The sequence below is a fragment of the Rhododendron vialii genome, chromosome 1a (genome assembly GCF_030253575.1).
Source record: "Rhododendron vialii isolate Sample 1 chromosome 1a, ASM3025357v1".
NCBI classification, from domain to species: domain Eukaryota; kingdom Viridiplantae; phylum Streptophyta; class Magnoliopsida; order Ericales; family Ericaceae; genus Rhododendron; species Rhododendron vialii.
In genome coordinates, this window is record NC_080557.1 from 123,693 (window position 1) to 147,701 (window position 24,009).

A 24,009-nucleotide genomic window follows, 5' to 3' on the forward strand; every position below is an offset into this window, starting at 1 on the left:
TCATAAAGGCACAGGGAAGTCTCAATAACTGCATTTTCACTCCGCGTCTAACATGCATTGACGATGAGTCTGAGTCTGACACAGAGTCGGTCGAGTCTAAGTCTAGCTCAGAGTCGGAGTTTGTGCCTCTTGGCCCTCCACGTCGTAGCTTTTACTTCGAGTTCGAGTCTGTTGTACTTGGCAACCCTGTGGGGTTTTATGAAATGCATGATCCTACTTCTGACTACTTTGCTAGCTTCTATATAAACTGTGTCGACCCTGACGATGAAGGAACAGACTTCGACGGGGACATCCCGGCTGAGTTGCGTTCCCTCATCGAAAAGGAAGACAAAAGGCGTGCTCAGCCTCTAAAAGAAGAAGTAATTTTTGTAAATTTGAAAGACGAGGATGACCCCCGCATGATGCAAATCGGTGCAAATCTATCCCCGGAAAATCATGCCGGAACGATCGAGCTCCTCAAGGAATTTCCCGAGGTTTTCGCGTGGTCTCACAAGGATATGCCCGGCATCGATCTTGAAATAGTGCAGCATCGAATCCCGTTGGAGCCTGGGGCTACCCCCGTCAAACAGAAGCTCCGCAGGATGAGGCCGGATTGGGTTCAGAAGATCAAGGAAGAGGTTACAAAGCAGATTGATGCAGGGTTCATAAGGGTTGCAGAGTACCCCAAATGGGTGGCCAACATCGTGCCCATTCCTAAGAAGGATGGAAAGATCCGAGTCTGCGTCGACTTCAAGGACTTAAACAAGGCAAGCCCCAAAGACAGTTTTCCCTTGCCACACATTGACGTGCTTGTGGACAACACGGCGGGGCATGCCTTGCTCTCTTTTGTCGACGGATTCTCCGGATACAACCAGATCTCTGTGGCACCCGAGGACCAAGAGAAAACGACGTTTGTCACAGAATGAGGCACTTACTGCTATGTAAAAATGCCGTTTGGACTGAAGAACGCCGGGTGCACTTTCCAACGGGCTCAAACGACCTTGTTTCACGATTTTATCCATAAGACCGTCGATGACATGATCGTGAAGGCAAAGGAGGAAAAAGACTATCTTCCGACACTCAGGCAATTTCTCGAAAGGCTCCGCAAGTACAATGTGCGCCTGAACCCACAAAAGTGCACGTTTGGGGTCACGTCAGGCAAAATGTTGGGGTTTCTGATCACCGCGAGGGGAATTGAAGTAGATCCTTCCAAAATCAAAGCAATTCTTGAGATGGAGCCGCCCAAGTCTGAAAAAGGTGTGCGAAGTTTTCTAGGGAAGGTCCAGTTCATCAGTAGGTTTATCTCCAAGTTGACTCTAACCTGCGGGCCGTTATTCCATTTGCTCAAAAAGGGGGTCCCATTCGAATGGACAGAAAAATGCCAGGCCGTTTTTGAGTCTATTCAGAGGTATTTGCAGAGCCCACCGGTACTGATGCCGCCAACGCCGGGTCGACCTTTGATTCTCTATCTGTCCGTTTCTTCAACAGCCATGGGATGTCTGCTAGCACAGGAAGGAAGCAATGGGGCTGTGTACTACCTGAGCAAGAAGATGGTCGGATCTGAGGAGCGCTATACCCCTCTGGAAAAGACGTGTTGGGCGCTAGTTTGGGCCACAAGAAAGCTTAGACACTACATGCTAGCCTATTCGGTGAGACTGATTTCTCGGATGGATCCTATCAAGTATCTGTTCGAGAAGCCTGCACTCACCCATAAGCTAGCACGTTGGTTGCTTCTGCTGGCTGAGTTCGAACTCCAACATGTCACGAGGAAGTCTGTAAAGGGGCGCGCTGTGGCCGAATTTCTAGCCGATCACCCGATCGACGGCCCGGAAGACGTGGATTTCACATTCCCCGACGAAGAGGTTCTAACAGTGGCCGAGGAAGTATGGACGCTCTACTTCGATGGGGCTGCTAACCAGAGGGGATTTGGGATTGGAGTGTTATTGATCATGCCTGCCGGTGCTCACATTCCGCTCGCCTTCAAGCTGAATTTCGATGTCACCAACAATCAAGCCGAGTATGAGGCCTGCATCGTCGGAATGGAAGCTGCTATCGCTTTAGGAGTCGAGAAGTTGGAAGTAATTGGCGATTCGAACTTGGTGGTTTCCCAAGCCAATGGAGATTGGAAGGTTCGTGAAGAAAAGCTGAAGCCTTATCACCAAGATTTGGAAGAACTGATTCCTCGCTTCAATAAGGTGACTTTCACCCATGTCCCACGCTTGAAGAATCAGTTCGCCGATGCCTTGGCGACTTTGGCTTCAATGATCGAACTTCCAATAGGTGTTAAGTTGCGGCCAATCGTGATTGAACAAAGGGACTTGCCTGCTTACGAATATATCAACGCCATTGATGATGTCAATGATGGCCTACCCTGGTACCATGACATTTGGAACTTTGTGGAGCGTGGCGAGTTCCCTACCGAGGCCACGAAAAAGGATCAGATTGCTTTGCAAAGGCTAGCTTCTCAGTACATCATCTGTGGGGGGAAGCTGTATCGAAGGTCGCACTGCGGGATGCACAAGCTCTGTGTCAACGGCGTCGAAGCGACAAGGATAATGGAAGAGGTTCACGAGGGAGTCTGCAGGCCTCACATGAGCGGCGTCATGCTCGCTAGGAAAATCCTCAGGCAGGGTTATTACTGGTCTACAATGGAGACGCAGTGCATCGACTATGTCCGGCGCTGTTACAAATGTCAAATCCACGCGAACTTGCAGCATGTCCCTCCGTCTAAGCTGTATGGCATGACTTCACCGTGGCCGTTCTCTATTTGGGGCATCGACGTTATCGGGATGATCAGACCGTCTGCTTCAAACGGCCATAAGTTCATACTAGTGGCGATAGACTACTTCACCAAGTGGGTCGAGGCCGAATCCTACAAGACGCTGACAACGGTTCAGGTCGCTCATTTCATTCGAAAGAACATCATTTACCGGTACGGGGTTCCTCAGGCATTCGTATCCGATAACGGAAGTCATTTCAAAGGAAGGGTTTTGGAGCTCTTCAAGGAATTCGGTATCGAGGTCCACCATTCAACGACCTATCGCCCGCAAACAAATGGGGCGGTCGAAGCTGCGAACAAGAATGTCGAGGTGATCATCAAGAAGACTGCCGAGTCTGCAAGGGATTGGCACGAGCAGTTACCTCTCGCCCTCTGGGGGTACCGGACGTCTATCCGCACTTCAACTGGTGCAACTCCTTTCTCTTTAGTCTATGGGATGGAGGCAGTACTTCCCATCGAGCTTGAGGTACCGTCGCTGAGAATCATGGTCGAAAGTGGTCTTGAGGAATCTGACTGGTTAAGCGGAAGGTTTATCGAGTTGATGTTGTTTGATGAGAGAAGACTCTGGGCTTTGTATCATGTTCAGGGTTATCAGCGTCGAGTTGCTCGAGCATTCAACAAAAAGGTGAAGTCCAGGGGCTTGGTCGAAGGAGACATGGTCACAAAGGAGATCCGGGCTCCAGTGTTTGATCCCCGCGGGAAATTCAGGCCGAAGCGATCCGGGCCGTACATCGTCAAGACCATCCTATCCGGGGGCGCTGCTAAGCTCATCGACCTCGACGGCAATGAATTCAACACCCTGGTCAACCTGGATCAGCTCAAACGTTATTATCCCTGAGAGATGCTCGTTGGGTCGAAAACCACAAGGGTGGGCGATTCCAAGCAAAAGTTAGAGCAGCCTGCTAGACCGAAAACCTAAGGAGGCGGTTCTAGGCAAAAATAAATAGGCAAGAGTCGAAAGCTCGCTAGACCGAAAACCTGAAAAGGCGGTGCTAGGCAAAAGTTAGAGCGTAAAAGGAGAGGTAAAATACACGAGCGAACCTTAGCCTGAACTACGTTCTGACCTGATTCCCTGAAAAGGGATACGTAGGCAATCTCACCTTGAGATTCGGTCACATTCCATCAAAATTTCGATCCAGGTTTGACATTTTTTGGGTCCACATCGCAGCTTGAGGAGGTCGAGTACAAGTCAAAGGCTGCACTGAAGCGAATCAGAAAGGGGAAACCCGTTGTCTTTCAACTTTATTGCAAATTACTACTTCTAATACATAAGCTGAGTATAAAAGCCTTAAAAACAGTTGAAGCATGAAAAACAGAACAAAATGCTTAAGAAGCTTAACGGCTCGCAGTTTATTCTAAGCATAGCAGAGTGGCCCGGAGTCAGTCAATATTTTCCCTTGCATGCACATCTACTCTCAGCCACTGTCTATAGCGGCTCTTTAGCCCTGTTGCAAAATCCGGCATCTCAGCCTGAAGGGCTCTAAGGCCCCAGCGCCGTTGGTAACCATTGAGTGTTTGAGCGTTGAAGTTCGGGACACGGAAATCCCCAATGCTGATGCGGTGGTTCTCTTGAGAAGCGCCCAGCTGTCGAAGAGCACGGCCGGGAATGTAGAAAGTGAAGCTCGACAGGCCCGCGATCACCACCCTGTCGAACCCATCGGAATGAATGGCCATGTCCGGGAGATCCAGCCAGGGGCACCTCCTGGCAATCTCGTCAGGCTGCATTTGCCGCATGAACTCGTACCAGCCTTCTGTGTCCATGTCAGGGTAGCGCATCTCCCTTTGATGAATCCTCTTCGGAAAGAGATTCCAACCCGCCACCGAAGGGTGCAGTAGATTCAATTTGTCCGACAGCCACAACTGCATGAGAGAAAAGACAAATAAGAAATCAGATAAAACCTGAGCGAAAAGACAAATAAGGAGCTAGGGAGCAGCCTAAGCCGAGCGTCGAGGTAAAATGAGAACGTGTGAAAAACCGGAAAAAGGTGGGCTGAGTGAGATTACCTGAAGCAAAAGCGGGCTGCCGCTAAAAACGGCCGACTGGCCCGTATGCACCAAGTCCAAACCCGAGAGTGTCTCAGCCAGGACCAAAGGGATCACGTTCCTTCGTGCCCCCATCTGTGCAGCAATGCTCACCAATGAAGGGCTGACCTGCCCGTGGGCCGGCACGAGCAAATAGGCGGCAAGCAAGCAGATTACCAAGGCAAAGCGGCGGCGCGCCTGAGCGTCATCACTATCCAAATCGCCGTTCGGGCAGTACATCTCAATCAGCCGCATGGTATTCATTTGGCCACCCTCGAGGATAGTGCCCGCCAGGCCCCGGGAAATGTTAAGTGAACTGGCCAACAGTTTAGGCATACTCGCTTGGTAGGGCGGAACTACAAGCGTAGGGGACGAGAAGGTCCGAAGGTACGCCTGGAATTCCTCGACAGTGGGGCACATCTCGTCGTCGCCAAAGCGAAAGACATGGACGTCAGGATCCCAGAATCTGATAGCAGCCTGCAGGAGCGCTGGGCGGAGTGGCACATGTCGAAGAAAGCGGAACGAGGCAAGGCCGTGATATTGAAAATTGAGCCAGTCAACGCTTAGAAATTGCGCCAACCAAGGCCTAAGTAAAGTCGGGAGGGGGTTATCCATGGAAGGTGTTGAGGTATACTGGGGAAAAGGGGAAGAAATGCAGTCCTGGAGACTACAATACTTATGCCTCAGCTTTATAGGCCTTTGCCTTGCCCTTTCATCACCAACAAACCATCAAAGCTTCATGCTAGCTTCCAAACCTCCCCTCTGCAAAGGACACTGCCCCCTGAAAACTCAGAAACCGTGTGCAAACCGTGTGGGAGTAAAAACAAGTGGCCCCTGAAAAAGGACAGTGGGTCAGTCAAGTGGATCTGGCGTTCAGGGACCTGGCGTACGCCAGTTTTTAACTGGCGTGTCCGTGTCCCCCACTTACTGGCGTACGGGCCTCACCTTATGGCGTACGCCAGTAGGATTCACCAAAAACCAGTTTGCAGCAGCTACTGCCTCCGCATGTTCATTTTCAATTCCGAGGCTGGTTTTGGCCGTTTGTGGGTTCCTACAAGCCACAAACATCATTTAAGACTATGGCCAGGCGTCGGATTCTAAAAGCCATGCCCGATGAAGATTTTGGACCGCCGGTGGCCCGTTTTAAGCTAAAATCAAGGATACGGGAGGTCAAAACTCATTTCCGGGGCTTTTGCCAAGTTTTGTCATACCATACATGTTACATAGGCCTATTGTGACTGTGTGGGGGTGTCGGTTTCAGTCCGGGACCATATCGAGTCATCTTTGGCGTCTTATGTCCATTTTTGCGGCATTTTTAGCTTTTTCTTAGTTTTTCCCTTGCACCGGGGCAATTTTACCGGTTTTGATGGCTCGTGCAAGTCATTATACATCTATGTTATCTTTCACAAGGGTCAGTTTCTTTCCCTGGGGAGAATCTTGGAGTTTGGCCTACCGGCGCCTAAAACTCCCGTATCCCCCGCGTGTCTGGGATACGTGTCGTATCCTAGGGCTTTTTTGTCCATCTTTTCTTCGAGCTAAGTCGATTATGTGCGTATACGAGTGTCTTTTGTCGACTCAAAGTATTCATCAATGCATGTTAGATATTAGCGGATGTTTTGTTCTTTTCCTTTACCAAGTCTCACCAAAGTAATGGGAAAGCGATAAAATAGAAAATGCATATGTTATATACTACTGTGCCAAGATGTAATGGTGGAAATGTTTCAAGCATCAAAAGGCACAACGGCCCGGGCAGAACTAAAAAGTGTCAGGGCACGCTCGCCCACAAAGTCAAGAGGCACGCAGGCCCCATCCAAAATGTCGAAGTATTAAAGTATCTACTCAAAGTAGCAAAGTACTGGCAAAACAAACTAAGGCTCGGTGATAGCCCTCAGTCATCAAAAAGGTCTTCCTCGTCGTCGTCGTCCTCGCTGTCCTCTACCTCTCGAGGGTCTATCCGGAACCTCGGATCGCTCGCTGAGTCAGAGCCGCTGCTGAGGGACGTCCCCTCTTCCTCTTCTTCCTCTGCCTCTTCCTCTTCTCTCCTTTTCTTCTGCGAGGGTCCCTCGGCAGGCTTCTTCTCTGCAGGCCTCTTCCTCAGCTCCCGACGGAACTGGAGCTCCTCGCTGGCCGGAGTGATTTGCACTCCCCATTCCACCCTTGCCGCTGGCCGGGAGGAGCTCGAAGCTGCCTTCTTTGCTGGGGGAGGCCGCACGCTTTTCCTCCTAGGAGCCGCCCTAGCATGTCCCTACATAGGCATTCAATTCAGTTAGCATGCATTGTGCATATTGAATATATTGAAATGATGAGTGCAGGAAACGTCAAAAGCAATTCTGGTCAAAAGTGAAATGAAAGGTTATACCTGAGGCTGCTCAACGGGAGCTGGAGCCGGTGGTGGATACTGCAACTGCAAAGGGGCGCCGCCGGCTATCCTGTGGAACTCTTTCTCCATAGACTTCATCAGGCGAGCTGCCTCCCGTACCCATTCTATCGGAGCCTGTGGCATGTTTTGGGGGCAAAATCAGAATACAAGCCAAGTGTACATACTGAAAGCGAAATACGGGAACTACAAAGGGATAAAGGAATGTCTTACCGGCCCTGTGATCTCTGCTGGGCCTGTCCTGGTGGGCTTGAACCGAACTACGGCCTCCTCTCCTTCCGCGTCCCGCACGGCTAGGGTCCAAGAAAGCCGAGGCAGCCCCGTCGCTGCAGCATAGTCGCTCCTCTCTCTCGGCTGAGCTGCCCTGCTCACCCGGCTCCGCCTTTCCTCACCAGCTTCAAGTGCCTCGCTCTGCACGGCAACATGCTCCAACACTCCAAGCGGCCTAGCCAAGCGCTGCCTCCGGTAGACAGCATGGTCGCGCCCAGGCCTCAGGAAGGCAGCAAGCCCGGCCGGAACAGTGAAACGCCTCAGCTCGGCCAGCGTGTACTTGTCCGTATGAGAAGCGTGAGGTGGCAGTGGCCCGGGCACCTGGTACTCAAGAGCGCCCAGTGACTGCCGTGTCACCCGGTCACCCAGGTACCACCGCCACTCGAAAGCAGACTCCAACAACACCCAGCTTGCTGTCACTACCTTGCTCTGTGCTAGGTACTCAGGCTCAAGCTCGGCGCTACCCCACGGGTTCCAATCTACCTGCAGGACAATGGCACAGATTTTAAAGCATCAGCGACAGCATTAAAGCAATTCTAAAGGGCATGATGATCAATTTGGCATGTTACATACCTGAGTACCCGACAGCTCGTCCAGGTATGACCGGAAGGTTAGGAGACTCCCTCTCGACTTCTTCTTGCCGCTATACATGGGACCCCAGATCATGGCACGAGGGAGCATCCTCAGGTTCGGGCACTTATTCTCCGGCGGGTACATCTTCAGCACCTCATAGGCCCACAGCTGCAAATGGTCAGACAATCAAAGCATCAGAATACAGTTCATATGCAAATCAAATACGAGTGCAAGAAATGGAAAAGCGGGAAGTAAATGACAGGCTTTATTTCTTACCTCCCACACCCTCCAGTACCCGGCCGTCGCCTTCTTTCCACGAGAGAACGCCCCCATAAAGCCGTAGCAGGTGCCCAGGGCTGCTCCTCCCCAGTCAAACCTCGAGGCTGTGCTCAAGTCATAGAGAGCCGGCAAGTAGGATAGGTGCACCATGGATCGCTTGTTCGGGTACAATGTAGCCCCGAACAAGTACAGCAAGTAGGCCCTCGCCATCTGTTCCGCCTCCAAGTCTGACTCCGGCTCTCTCCCATGCAAATACCGTTTGAACTGGTCATAATGGACAGTCTCCGCCTCACCCGCCGGCGCCTGCCCCAAAAACCACGCCAGAACCTCGGGATCTCTGTGAATCTCTGAGTCAAACGGGATAGGCTCTCCCCCTACCCTCAGGCCAGTGAGCGCTGCAAAGTCAGACGGAGTCACCGTCATCTCCCCAATCGGCAGGTGAAAGGTGTTCGAGGAATCCCACCACCTTTCGGCCAGCACTGTCAGCAGAGCATGGTCGCTCTTCACGGCCGTCAGCGTGAGGATAAACGGCCGGAACCCCGCCGCGTCAACCAAGGCCCTGACTCGCTCGGGCAAGCTCCTGTACAACTCAAGCGAGCTCGCTGGACCTCCATGGCCCCGAGTGCTGGCCGCCCCTCTCTGCACAACGAAGACAGACAGCAGAAAGAGTTTCATCAGTAATTGCAATCCAAACAGTTAGTCGAATTCAAAATATCAAAGAGTAACTCTACAGTCAAAACAGGTATCATAAAGGTCGAACAAAGCTACCGGGCACTTGTATTCTCCTATCCAGTTCTGCTATCAGTCGAATCAGTTCAAAGGTATTTCTTAGTCAAGTTCCGAGCTACAGGGCTTCTTTTCTCTCAGGGTACATCTCTCAGTCGATTGCACGAGTTTTCAGCTTATCAATATGGTCGACACAAACTACGAGGCACGCCATCCGGGCGTTCAACGTGTCATGGCAATTTATCTACTCGAGCTCAAGTTCAAAGGACAACCCTATCAAGTCAAAGCCACCTATGGTCGATTCGAGGTTGGCACTAACGATTTTGTCGAAATCAGGGGCATTCTACGAGTCGATTCAACTATTTCAAGTGTTCTGTCATTCAATTCAGGCTACAACAGTTCCAAAGCTACAAATGACAAAACATGAAGTAGCAATGCAAAGTTCAAAGGAATACCTGTGCCCAGTCCATGGATAAGTGCCTCTGGGGGTCTCTCAGAACGAGCTCCGCGTCGTAGCTCTCCCTCAAGGGTGCGAGGCTCTCGACCCCAGACGGGATAAAAAAGTGCGGCTCGGGCAAAGTATACGTGGTCGCGTCGAACCTAGCGCGGGGGGCCAGCCGTATGGACTCTGCAAGCGTCACTGCCCGCTCAAAGGACCACACCTCCCCCTGAGCCTCCTCTGCTGCCCCGGCCTCGCTCACAAAGGCCTCCTCCTCGGCCCTGGCCCTCTCGGCCTCCTCCCTCAAGCGCTCCTCCTCCTGCGCCCTCTCAACCTGCCGGGCCCTGTCCTCCCGCGCAGCCAACACAGCAGCCACCACCCCCGGGTTCTCCTGGAGCAACCGGCCAAGTTCCTCCTCAGACACAAATTCGGCAAAGTCCCCCCGAGTGATGGGCACGTGAACCGAAGACCCCACTGCTGGCCGAAACTCCACCTCCTCCATGGGTACTGCCCCGGATGCTCCCTCTTTAACCACAGGGCCCTTGCCTCTCGCTGGATCTCTCACCGGCGTCTCTGGCCGATCACCATCATCACCACTGCCCCTGCCAGAGCCGCCGGCTTCAGCCGAACCCAAGCCGGTGATCACCACACCCTCTAACCCACTGCTTGGATCCAATCGACGAACCTGTGGACCCACTATGACAACGGAGCCTGGCGTACACCGCATCCCGCCTGGCGTACGCCGCCCCTCTTCACCACCAGTCACCCCTGCTGCATGGCCATCACCGCCTCTGTCACTCACTGAAATGCCTGCGCCGATCACCACTGGAGCGTCGCCCACCGACTGATCGTCGATTCGAGGGCCCTCGGTCTCCCCACTCAACCGAACCTCGTCACCACCAACGCTACCACCACCATTGCCGCCACCTTCGCCGGAATCAGCCATGGGTGAATGTGGGTATGTGTGTTGTGAGAAAAAGATGAAAGATTAGGGAAGAGATTGGGATTTTGAGAGAGTTTTTGGGTTTCTGGAGTTCAAAACCGAAGGAATGGCGGTTCCTTGCCATCTGCAGCAGTTTAATCGACGTATGGAGCCACTGGGCCGGGTCTGGGCTCGGATCTGGTCTCGGATCTCTGAGATCAATGGCGCACGCCAGTTGTTTGTGCCGTACGCCAGTAGTTTGTGGGCCTCAGGCCCAATTCATGTCCCGTGCTGAAACGCATCCTCAAGTGGAAGCCCAACTCATTTTGGAAAAGCTTTGGACCCATTCCCAAGCAGAGGCCGTCCAATTTCAAATCAACGACGATCTATCCGTCCAATTTCAAATCAACGACGGTCCACCCGTCCAATTTCAAATCAACGACGATCTATCCGTCCAATTTCAAACCAAACGACAGTCCACCCGTCCAATTTCAAATCAACGACGATCTATCCGTCCAATTTCAAATCAACGACGGTCCACCCGTCCAATTTCAAATCAACGACGATCTATCCGTCCAATTTCAAATCGACGACGGTCCACCCGTCCAATTTCAAATCAACGACGATCTATCCGTCCAATTTCAAATCAACGACGGTCCACCCGTCCAATTTCAAATCAACAACGATCTATCCGTCCAATTTCAAACCAAACGACGGTCCACCCGTCCAATTTCAAATCAACGACGATCTATCCGTCCAAAATCAAATCAACGACGGTCCACCCGTCCAATTTCAAATCAACGACGATCTATCCGTCCAAAATCAAATCAACGATGATCCATCCGTCCAAATTCAAATCAACGACGATCTATCCGTCCGAGTTCAAACCAAACGACGATCTATCCGTCCGAGTTCAAATCAACGACGACCTATCCGTCCCACAATCTGCTTTACCCAACAGAGTCGATGCTTTTGCAAGAGGATCATTCCCCAGGAGGGTCCACATTTCTGTGATCTGTCCATCAAAGACAGCAAAGCAGCGGTCTATCCGTCCCAACGTCGAATCAAAGAGGTTCTTCAAAATTCTTGCATTCTGGATAGCCTTGAAGAGGGTGTCTAGGAAACCTTTGACGTTAATTGTCTCCAGTCAATGGTGCATCAAGTGCCGTCAAAGGGGGGCTTCTGTAGACACCCCATTCTGGACTGTCCAGATAACGTTATTCGTTGATCTTTTATTTCCCCAATGATGATTTTAGTCGAAAACAGTTTGAGGACAAAGGTGTGGTTGAGCTTTGAGCGTCCCTAACCTCTCTCAAAACCCTTTTCAAACCCTTCAAACCAAAGCCAAACAGCCCCAACAAAACCCAACTGGCATACGCCAGTTTCCTGGAGGCGTACGCTAGTTATCTGCCACGTGTCAGTCATCGACCAGTGGCCCAGCTTTTACCGGCGCACGCCAGTTAATAGTGGCGCACGCCAGTCAAACCCAGTCAAATCAACTTTATCCAGCCACTTGGGCGGGACTTTTGTGCCACCCTGACGTCGGCCACAGTAGCCCTTGATGATTATATCGGCCAGGCCCGCTCCCCCTCTCTCCTACACCCCCCATCAAGCTAAGTCCCATGCATTTAATGCATGGAAGGCTCCCTTCCTCCTCCAACCAGCCAAACAAGGCCTTGGTCCCAGACTGATCTCAGTCTCTTTCCCCTATAAATACCCCCCTTGCATTCATTTGCAAGGGGTTAGCATCATCGAGAAGTAAAAAACTCCCCTCTCCTCTCTTCTTGCTTTCTTCTTCTTCTTCCATTGAAAGAGAAAGGGAAGAAGCATACTTCCATATACCTCCACTGACATCCAGTCACCACGCAACATCCATCTTCAACCATCTAGGCTCTAAACTACCTTCAAACTTCAACACCCAAAAGGTATACCACCTTTGTTTTCCTTTCTGTTTTCGGCCCCTGAGGGGGACCAGCAAGGCCCAGGCTGGTAAACAATACTAGTCCTGGCCTTGAACTGGTAAAATACAACAATCGTATGCGACGATACTTGGCGCACGCCAGTTTCTACATGCCGTACGCCAGTCATAGCAGTACGAGCACAACTGGCGTGGGGATCATAGATCGTCATTTCTTTTGTTCTATCTTTCTGTCAATCACCCTCGCATGCTAAATAACCAGTTTACTATTTTCTGTATGTTTACTACTGTTTAGATAAAGGTTATTGCTTACTCTTTGTCTATTCAAAAGGCCTCTGGGATCCTTCTGGTCATGTTCCAGAGCCCAGATGATGCAAAAGCCAAGCACTGGCTTAGGGTCAAATGTGCGTACGGTAGTCCATGACTAGCGTACAGCAGCTAAAGCTAGGATCCATTGGCTGGCCCTTGCATCTTAGCTTAGTCTTGGCCTCCTTCCTGTCCCCACTCTGTTTAGGGGGTTTCTTGTCTATTTTCATGGCTTCAAGCCATCTCATCTGTCTGTAAATATATATATCCTGCTTATTTAACTGCATGGTTTGTCCTGGGTGTGCGCTGGTCCTTTTCCAGAGCCCAGAGGGTTGCAAACAAGGACTGTGAAACTAGATGAGTGGAGTACGTCAGTCTCCCTGTGGCGTGCGCAAGTCAAATCAACATGCAGTGGCTCGGCCAGTGCATGCTGGTAGAACTTGCTCATGCCCCTGCGGGGCAGCGTACTGCAATTTGTCCAGTTTGCTCAGTGCTTGTTCTCAATCTATATTTATTATTGCAATCAAGCCATCCATAAACATTTTGTCACATAATCACAACTTGTTAAAGTTTTAACCCCCATTAACTGTTCCCCCGCCCTAACTGGCTAAAAAATGATCAAATGAGAGAAAAATGCAAATGTTTTATAAAATGCCCGAGTAGAGACCGATCTCCGGATTGGGCGAGAGGGGTGCCATAAAACCCTTCCCCTCTCGTAACCTGGCTCCCGAACCTCAGATATCGAAGGTGACGACGGTCCAGTCTACACGCCTTTTCAAAATCAAACAAACGTGGCAAACGTTTTCGAGTTCGGTTCCTTGGGTGTTTTCACCGCTAAAACCCGAGTGGCGACTCTGAATCGAAGCGTTTCGCCGCGCTTTTCCAACACAAAAAGGGCCGCACCCAGTTTCCCGAAGCGAAATTTCCGGGGGCGCGTGCCCACACCTTGATGGCGGTTCGGGGTTCGAACTGGATGTCAAAATTGGCCAAATCTTGGAAAAACTTCAAAATCCTACTTGATGAATCCGTCTTTCGAAGCACAACTTTGAGAGGAAACTAGATGAGGACCACAATTCTATGGCATTGAAAGTAAGGCAAAATGCTTGTTTTGGCTGAAACAAGAGCCAACGCTAACTTTTCCATAGGCAAATACCTCGTCTGAGAGTCCGTCATCGTCTTGCTCGAGTAAAAAATCGATAGATGTTCCATTCCTTCTTTCCGAACGAGAACTGAGTTGGTTGCATAATTCGAGACAGCAAGGTAGAGGTATAAGTCTTCTTCGGGCAGGGGTGTAACGAGGAGTGGAGCATGAGAAAGGTACTCCTTTAGTGACCGCAAAGCCAGCTCACATTCCTCGGTCCACACGAACCTTCGTCGACTAGTCTTGATAGCTTAAAAGAACGGTCGGCAAAGATCTCCTGAGCGTCGGATGAAACGATTCAACGCAGCCACCATTCCTGTGAGTCGCTGCACTTCCTTGATAGTAGTTGGAGCTCGGAGATTTTGCACTGTTGTGAGTTGTGTTGGATCGACTTCAATTCCTAGGTGGCTCACCATGTAACCAAGGAATTTTTCGGAGCCGACACCGAACGCACATTTCTCTGCGTTTAGGCGAAACTTGTGTTGTTTCAGAACGGCAAAGTGTAGACACCCCAATCCGGTTTCCCGATTGTTTTACTTTGCTTTTCAGTTTGAGCTTGGAGTGAGTGGAGCCCATCCTAAACCCAAAACCCTAAATCAAAACCCTGACCTCAGGTTTGACCATCGCGCGACCTATTGGATCCCTTAGGCGATGCTTCATCTGCCAGGTGTTGGTCAAAGTCAAAGCCTTGACTATTGACCATCGCGGGGCTTGTTTAACCGTCGCGCGACGGTATCACTCCCTCGCGCGATGGTCAATACCTGTCACTTTCACCTTTTTCCAGCTGGATTTTGTGATGATCAGGGGGCCACTGTCCTAAAGAATCCCGTTTTCGTCGACTAAACAGTGTTCTGTAGGTGCATGGGTTGCACCACCCTCATAACCACTCCCATCACCTTGTTGGCCTCTTCCTCCACCAAAAGAAGGTGGCCAGCCTTGTTGGCTGGTTGCTAGGCCAAGCCTTCCACCCACCATACACCTCCTCTTGCCCTATATATACCCCATTAGTCTTCCAAGACTAAGGTTATAAAAAATCAAGCAAAAGAAGGCATACAAACCCAAATATACTTCACATTCTCTCACTCTAGCCATCATCATACACTTATTTCATAAGCTCCACCACCTTGTTGAAACCATTTTTAAACACTCAAGCAAAGGTATAATTCCTTGCTGTCTACTGTTTTGATCCCTGAGGGAGGCTGGCAGGACCAAAGCTGGTAATCTATACCAGTCCTGGCCCTAAAGTCAGCAGGGCTATAAGAATCGACTCATTAGCATTCCCGCGCGCGACGGACCCACTATCTCGCGCGACTGTTTCAGTCAGCACGTGACGGTCCTCATGGGGTTAGGATGCTAATCTTTTCTTGTTTTCTATAGTATTATGAACTACTGTGAAGCATGTTTAAATATTAACCCATTGTCTTGCATGCTAAAACTCATAACTTAGTTCAGATAGTTTGTTTAAATTCTCTTGGATGCCCTTGAGTGGCTTCTGAGTATGTTTCAGAGCCCAGGCATGCAAAGCAATTCCTGGAAGTCCAGTCAGGATCAACGCGCGAGGGTTTCACACCATCGCGCGATGGTTCTCTTGTTTCCAGAAACTGCCCTTGCATGGGCAACTAGGCCCTAGGCCCTAGGCCTTTGCTTTAATACCCCCACTGTTTAGGGGTTCTGATACAAAGTTTGGTTATTCTGTTTGTAATAATTATTTGCTTACAGTTCTTATAAACTGCTTGGTTTGAACCTGGGTGTGCACTGGTCTTTCCAGAGCTCAGAATGAGGTAGAGGTAAAATTGAACCTGTTGGCGGGACTTGACCATTGTGCGATGGTATGAGTCTGATGCGCGATGGTTGACTTGCATGCTGGCAGATCCATGCATGCAAGTTGGCTACTGCTTGTATCAGATTCATTCCAACGCACTATTTTGATGTCCAGCCATGGTGTTGGGTTTTACCTCATTTATTTTCTAGTATATCCATCCATCCATTCTGTTCTCATTTCACATCCTACAAAGATGTCACAGTTTTAAATCTCTGATTAACTGTTTCCTCACCCTAATTGGCTAAAATTGGTTAATAAAAGAAGAATCGCAAATATTTTCACAAAATGCCTAAGTAGAGACCGATCTCCGGATTGGGCGAGAGGGGTGCCTTAAAACCCTTCCCCTCTCGTAACCTGGCTCCCGAACCCAGATATGGTTATAACGGACTGGTTCCTTAACTTTTTCAAAATCAAATAGCGCGGCAGGTGCTTCGAAATACAGTTCCTTGGGTGTCGGACCGTCAAAACTCAAGTGGTGACTCTGTATTTTTGCTAGTGCTCGCTGTCCGCGCACGCGCTCCCTCGATAACCGGGCTCTCGCATTCGGAAACCCGGGAGTTTCCGAAGGGCATGCTGCCTACAATACCAGAGTGGTGCTCCCCCTTTATATATTAAAATAGATAATATTATGAGCAATAAGTATATATACATACGAGAATAAATTATATACATCGGCGGTATAAACATTTATTTCCTCCAAATAAATTACATTGCACCACGTCGTCAAAACAGTGGTCCCAATTAATAGAACATTATGGCACAATATAATTAATTTAGAGAAAAAAATATTTATGCCAACAGTATAAATAATTTAATCTCTCATACGTCAAATGAAATCAATAGCCTATACAGGAGAAGTATTGTGAGGAAATGTTGACAGCGTACATACATAGACAGCATTTTGCAAGTGGCCTGAATATTAAACTGAATAGATTCTTAGGAAATAATCAATTATTAAAGCCAACAGCTTTTGTCAAGCTTAGCTAGCATGAGAAAATGATCACCTCGGAAATAACAACACCCTGGCACCAAGAGAAATGGAAGATCAAATCTCCCTCTCCCTCTCCCTCTCCCTCTCCCTCTCCCTCTAGAAATGGAAATGGAAATGGAAATTTATTCCTTGCTTAATACATTATAATAGGATTATTAGTTTGTCATATATAGGGGTATCACATGGCCAACCCCGTCGTTAACTATTCTAAGCAAATGCACAATAAAGAGATTAAAAATAATTATCTCCGAAAGACCCTGCGTATTGACGATGTCATTGTCCCACCCTAGCTAAATGGGTCTACATACTTATAAAATGTAAATAAAAGTAGTATTTTGAGCAGACACAAACAGTTGAAAGCATGCCAGCAATAGCAAATACTAGAAAAATGCAGAACAAGATCATCCGGATTGTGTAGGAGTGGATAGGAATATATAAGTCTAATATGCATGTACGTAGATGGGTCTATGGCCTAGTGGATTTCACCAAATATATATGAGCACTAGACCAGAGTCTTTCAATAAATATTCTGGGGTTTCACGCACGCAAGATTAGGATTTACCCTCGAGAGTTTGTGAGTTCAAATCAATTGAAGGCTAAATATTTCAAATTTTGAGAGTACAAAAGGTTTGCTTAGTCGTTAATTTCAAATTTGGAATTAGTTGAGACGCCCACAATTTAATCCGAATATGTCTTGTTATTAAAAAATGCAAAACATACGCTATGTGACACATAAGCTAATAGCTCCCCACAACGGCTACTGGTCAAATTTTTGTGCCAGAGAGAGAGAGAGAGAGGAATTTTCATAGACCGGTAGAAGTATATATAAACGGGTTTTTGTAGTATTGGGGAGAGAACAACCAAGTTTGATTCAAGTGGGGTACGTACCTTATAAATAAATAATAATAATAATAATTACTCCTACTATAAAGGGACGAATGAAAATCAACCAGAAAGAAAGAATAGGAGTAGTATCGATCGATGTCTGAGAAATTACTAAAAGTACAAAGCAACATAGAGCAGATCTAAGCTTCTTTCGCTGTCTGTCGACGAGAGATTATTCCATGCCTCTGAGACATGGCCATGTGGTGCCCCAGGAGCAATCTGCGCCACACAAATATGTGAGGCCACGTATTTGTGTACACAAATATGTGAGGCCTCGTATTTGTGTGGTGCAGATTGCCCCTGGGGCACTACATGGCCATGCCCCAAGGGCATAGTATAATTTTTGCTCCCTCTCCCTCTCCCTCTCCCTCTCATGAGTCATGGTGTCCTGCCTTCAACAGCTGTCTAGAATTGGCTTTCCCATCAAAACATACTCATGTAGTATACTCATAAAACTACTCCTACCATGTTCCCTCTGTAGGTGGGGCCCTATCTATCTTTTGATCGATCTTCATCAACAGCGCACTATATATACTAGTAGTACTACTATATAGTATTCGATCTCCTATACTAGTCCAGCACAACTCAACTAGACAATTTCCTCTCTCTAGATCTCTTCACAGACTGTCAATCCAGAGTTATTAAAACGTACTACAGGAATCAGGATCGTAATTTTATAACATATGGGGGCATTTTGTTGTTTCTCAAAGGGAAGTACTGTAACTCTTTGTCATTGGGCCCTGGCCTAATTAAAGAGATAGATTTGCTCTCTCTCTCTCTCTCTCTCTCTCTCTTCAACCTATCTAGCTTAACTAGTTGGGTGAGAGACACCTCCGTCCATTGAGCTGTCTGTACAATTATGGAAATGAAAGATGCTGAGATATACCTGGTTTTCTCCAATCAATTTATGGATTGTTGTTAATTACTACTAGCCGCAGTAGTAGTGAGATCATCACATCAGATGATGACCAGCAGCTGCTCATGGCTGCAAAAGCATTAATCGCATGAGGAGGAGGGTGGAAGTGGGGGCACATTCCCAATGACACTCGGAACAAGTATATATAAATGGCGGCCGTCTGGGCCTTTCTTCTTTCCCCGGGTATTTTCAGAATTAAATCACATCTCTTTTACCCCAATCTCCATTTAAATTCTGATCGAGTATTAATTTGGTTGTTAATTTAGGCCATAATGTTTCTTTTGCTTTAACTAGTCTCCGTTTGGATTTCGTCCTAATTATATACCTAGCTAGTTTTCTCTTGGTGAAATGTTAGTAGTGTGCATCGTGTCGTAAACAATCGTGTTCGTGTCATGTAATTCAAAATACATGTTAACACAAACGTGTCAATTATCTTGACATTAAGCTGACCTGCTTAAAACCGTGTCGTATTAGGATTTGGGGTTAACACTTTTAAGACCCTTTTATTTTTTAATATGTACATAAACAATCCGTCTCCCTTGAGGGGTCTTCATTTTAGTTAAAATTTGGACCTCTCAATTTCTCCCATTTTCCGATCGAATTTTAATGATCCGAGCCACTCAATGTGATTAAAATGTGATTTTCAGAGTATCATCAATAAATCGGCAAAAAAATGACCGGAAAAGGCTTGATTTGATCAGTTTTTATTTGAACCGTTCAATAAAAAATTGTTCGGAACTGTTCGGATGAAACCCTTCCCGGTCATTTTTTTTGCCAATTCCTCGTGGATACCTTTAAAATCACGTTTTGAATACATTGAGTGGCTCAGATCATCGAAATTCGATCAGAAAAGGGGAGTCTGCATTTTAATTAAAATGAGGACCCCCTCATGATTGACGGACTGTGTACATAAAATTATATTGTTGTGCATGAACTACTTAATTCAATAACAAAAATAAGACATTTTCAATACCATTATAAATACATACTCTGTATATGATAGTAAAACCAACTAGATCGGGACATTAAAAAATGCCTTGAACCACAACTAGACATAAGTCTCAAAATTATATAGTTATGTACGATTTGCAACTAAAACAATCAAAAGGCACCCACTAAATTAAGGACTATACCTAAATAATGAAAACACAATTCCAATTAGTCTAAATGAATTTGATTAATTGTGGACTTTTTTAGCATGGAAACTTCATAAGGAAATTAGATATTCAACTGGTTTAAATTTTGAAGAAAAAAAAACAATTCTATAATGGGGCTCTATAATATGTAGACAAATGGTTTAAAGAACTCGTTTAAGGCTAATGTGTAGTCACAAAAAATTACCGTGAACAATTATCCGTGTTCTTATCAAGTTACGTGAGTTCAATCCGCGTTCGACCCGTTTAATTATCGTGTCAGCAAATCGTGAAATATTCATGTTCGTGTCAAAAATTGATCAGCCCAAACCCTCTAATTTCATGTTGTGTTCGTATTGAGTTCACGAGTCATGTCTAAAATTCCCACTCCTAGATCAGATCTGAACTCCCTTTTCTTAGATGACTAAGGTGCGCAAAAGCAACCACAATATGCTATAAGCAAATGTAGTTTTCAAAAATAAAATCAAGTTCTCTCATTAATTCTATCTCCTATATATATGTAGCATTCTCTTAATAATAATCATTTTCTTCTCTCTTTTTCCTACACTTTTCAAAATACCACCAGTTAAAAAAGAAAAAGCTTTCGATGCTTAAACATTCTTTCATCAAAACTTTTACATTTAATGTTAAATCATTATTTATTCGAGGGGTAAATAATATAACAAGACGACTTTACCTGTAGCTATAAATAACATTAAACATAACTTTTTTCTTGCTCTCGTGCATAGCATGGGTAGGATGTTTGTTAGTGTCTAACTAGATGTAAGCCAACGGCGGCGCAACCAGGAATTTAGGTCGGTAAGGGCAACATTAATTACCATTGTCAGAAATTTTCTATATTTTATAGTAAAAAACCGTAATATAAAAAAAAGGGAACTTAGAATGTTAAATTTGCTACAATATAAAAAAGATAAGTTATAAAAATCATGTGCCTACAATAATTTTTTTTTGAGAACTTGATAAAGATACAAGGGGATATGTAAGTATTATAAGAGGGAAAATTATACTTTTAATTTGGTAGGGCTGCCCGCAGATCGGTTTGGTGTGGATCGGTCTGGTTTCCAATCCGGTCCGCTTGCGGCAGATTGTCATTTTCTCCATCCGCCAACCGTCCATGATGTTGTTTTGGATGGTTCGGTTTGGATGCGGTTTTGGTGGATCCGTTTGGGTGGTTTCAGTGGATTTGAGCATTACACCCGAAAATTGAAAAATAAAGCCCCAAAACTTTAACTCCAATTAAGTCTAAACAAATTCAAACAAGTCTAACATTGATTGACCCTAAAATCGAAACAAGTTCATCCACCCTAAAATTAAAACAAGTTCACAACATGGGTCAATTGAATTTTGCTTTGATATCAACTGAATTCAAGCAAATAACCGCACAATAGTACACTTTAAGAAGCTAATTGGTTGGTTGCGTTCGTAGAATCTGACTCTCAGTGTGATATTTCGGTTTACCTGTGGTTTGGATGCTAATGGGAATAGGGCTTGGGTACTGAAGTGCAATATGTTTTTCTAATGTTTTGTAAGAATTTGCGGATTGGGTGGTTTGAACCGGAACCGAACCGAATCTGCTAGCTAGAATCAGTATTTTTAGATCTGTATCCGTCCATAGCATGCGTTGGTTTGGTCTGAATTGGGTGGTTCGGCTCATTCGTTGGGCAGCCCTATTTTTTGGATACAAATTGTCATGCCTTTATAATTTGGGAGTAAAATTGATATTTTAAAAATTGCAGTGGGGCCCGTGCCTCCATTGCTAACACTCTGTGGCCACGTACGGTACGCCAACCCGAAGGCAAGATGCCCCCAAGTCAATCTAAAGAGAGAGAAATTAAGTACGGAGAGTAAGCTAGTAACAGCAGGTGTGTTTCTAGGCTTAATTTTGTAGCTTATATAGAGCCAGTAAGCTCCAAGTAAGTTTGTGCTTGGCACATGCCTGATGACACATCACTACAGGTTATCCGAATGAAGGAATGAAGTTATGCATGACACATTGAGTGACACGAAGTCAGAGTCCACGTGGCCGAGCAATGCCACTCTGACACCCACGTACATGGAGCCAAGCTAGCCGCTAAGTCACCTTGGGTCTGACCAACATCAACCCGGCCCGGCGGCCCGGGCGCATGGCCCTCACCCCCAATTCCACGGGCTGGGCGCACAAGTTCTAGACTCCACGTAGAGGTCATTGGGAGGGACTCGCTCAAGATATAATTTAACCTTAGTCTCACCGAGCATAGTGGCAGACAGTGGCCAATTAATGGTCTAGGATTGATATTGAACTTATGTTCCCCTGATCTCCAGATTACATGCGAGTAAGCTTTTGACCACCAGCCCACCGCCATCCGTCCTCTTTTCTTTTACTTGTTCAATTTTAGTTTTCCTCTTCCTTTTTTCTTGGAATAGTTTGTTTCATTGCTCTATGTCTTGATATCTGTTTTCTTTTTCGCCTTTTTCACTTCAACTATTCTTAGTACTGTTTTCAGGCATGGGAACAAGAATCCAGCATGCCATGAATGCATTAGCTACAACCCCAAGCAGTAATAGTTTCTCTGTGAGTAAAATTGATGTTTGGGACTATTTCCGAAGTAAAGCACTGAAGGAGTACCTAGAAAGTAGTGTTGCTAACAGCAAATTTAAGGAATCGATGGCTAGGAGGAGGATAGAACAACAGAAGTTAGAATCCATTAAGATGACAATGCTAACGCACGAAGATATTTTCAAACACCAGGTTATCATCCCTTCTCTCTCTCTCTCTCAAAAATTTTCAGTGTAGGCAATTGGTAGCAAAAATCGTTGGCAAATAGTGAAACCAAGTTGTGCGCTTGTTCAAAACTAACAGCTGGGGCAAATTCAGGTGAGAGAACTCCACAGGCTGTACAATATACAAAGGGTGCTGATGGTTGAGATGAGAAATCAGGAGACTACTAAACAAGAAGATAAGTTTTGGGTTGTTCCAATGCCTACAACTGGATCAGATCATACAAGCAATTACTCTTACTTCTTCAATCGGCATCAACCAACAACTGCTCCATGCAATCAAAAAATCCATGTTCAAAGTGTGCTAATAGAAAATAATCTGAGCACACGTGAAAGAAGTGGTAGCTGCTCTGGAGATCAAGATCAGACCCTTACTAGAATGCCAAAATTGGGCTTTGATCTTGAGAGGCAACCTGTCATTGAAGAACACCAAACAGGGCCTAGTTCTTACGCAGCAATGACAAATTATCAAACTGGGAAAGGTAGATCATCAGAAGAGAGTGATGTTGAGTTGACCTTGAGTATTGGAGGAGGCTGCAAAAGGGAAAAGAAGTCGATGATCACATCAGAGATAGGAGACGCATGTGGTGGGTCCAACACTGCTGTGGGAAGTTCTAGTGCATCAACAATTGATCCGCAAAATAAGTGGCTTTTCCAAGGTTTAAGCTTGAATAGAACATAAGCCCTTTAGTTTGGTCACAAGCCTATTTGTATCATTTGAACTCCATAACTAGGCATTACTATAATTTTGACACCTTTGATGTATGGAGAATAACTACTGATGGACATTGTTTATAAATGCATAAATTCTAGTATTTCATAAGTTGTTGCGTCAAATCTTGCAGCAAGATTGTTCATTACCCATGATTTGCCTTCACTTTTTGCCTGCTGAAACACCTTGTTAAGTGTTTGTGTGTGTGTGTGTGCGTGTGTGTGTATACATTTTTTGACAGAAAGATCATCCCATTAACTAGAAAATAAATACTACAAAATTACATTACTTCAAGGCTTTTCTAGCTCTATCATGAGCTTCCCTGACTACCTGTCTTGGCAGTTTAACAACCTTGACCGCATCAAAAAAAGAACACAAATACAGGAAATCACAGAAAGCCAAATAAAGAGAAGAACTAGCTCTATCTGGCTTGAACAGACCCTGAACAAAAACTAAGCAATCAGTTTGAATGCAAATACTGCTAATATTTCTATTATGAGCCAACTGAAGTAAAAGCAACCCGGCCCGGATTTCCACCAAAGTAGCCTAAGCAGCACATGATCTTATAGGAGACGGAGAATACTGAGGTGTCATGGATTTGATATGAAGGGGTGAATTAGACATGTTAACACTAAATCCTGTGGACGTCTGTTTGGCTTCGTATAAGAGACCATTAGGAGGAGGAGGAGGAGGAGGAGAGGTAGATAAGGAAAATATGAAAGAAAAACTCCAGTCTGGTGGGGTTGCACTTACAAACTTTGAGATGCCTTACTCCAATGGCGGGAATATTGTATGAGACTGTTGATATAGATGAAAGTCGACATGCTGAAAAGATGGAAGTGAATTAAGATGTGATAAAACATTTTGATCAGTCAAACGAGAATTGGGGAGGGATAATGACTGGATTTAGACATTTGAGTTATTTGAAGCAGCATGACGCCAAAGATATGGTAGAAAGTAGGGCTGCTCAGCGGATCAGCCGATCCGCCAAACAGAAGTATGTGACGGATGGATGCAGATAGAAAAAACAACAATCCGCCG

General features: G+C 46.5%; 2 protein-coding genes across 2 annotated transcripts; one reads left to right on the plus strand and one right to left on the minus strand.

The window, feature by feature from the left end:
- Positions 1-9,385: 9,385 nt before the first annotated feature.
- Positions 9,386-10,390, minus strand: LOC131315520 (uncharacterized). Its single transcript, XM_058344629.1, has 2 exons — positions 9,779-10,390; positions 9,386-9,412 (listed from the first exon to the last, which is right to left on the minus strand). Exons 1-2 carry the CDS (start codon positions 10,388-10,390, stop codon positions 9,386-9,388), a joined length of 639 nt encoding a protein of 212 aa, XP_058200612.1.
- Positions 10,391-18,039: 7,649 nt separating this feature from the next.
- Positions 18,040-23,079, plus strand: LOC131323915 (uncharacterized). Its single transcript, XM_058355752.1, has 3 exons — positions 18,040-18,528; positions 21,983-22,227; positions 22,354-23,079. Exons 1-3 carry the CDS (start codon positions 18,495-18,497, stop codon positions 22,936-22,938), a joined length of 864 nt encoding a protein of 287 aa, XP_058211735.1. The 5' UTR covers positions 18,040-18,494; the 3' UTR covers positions 22,939-23,079.
- Positions 23,080-24,009: the final 930 nt, after the last annotated feature.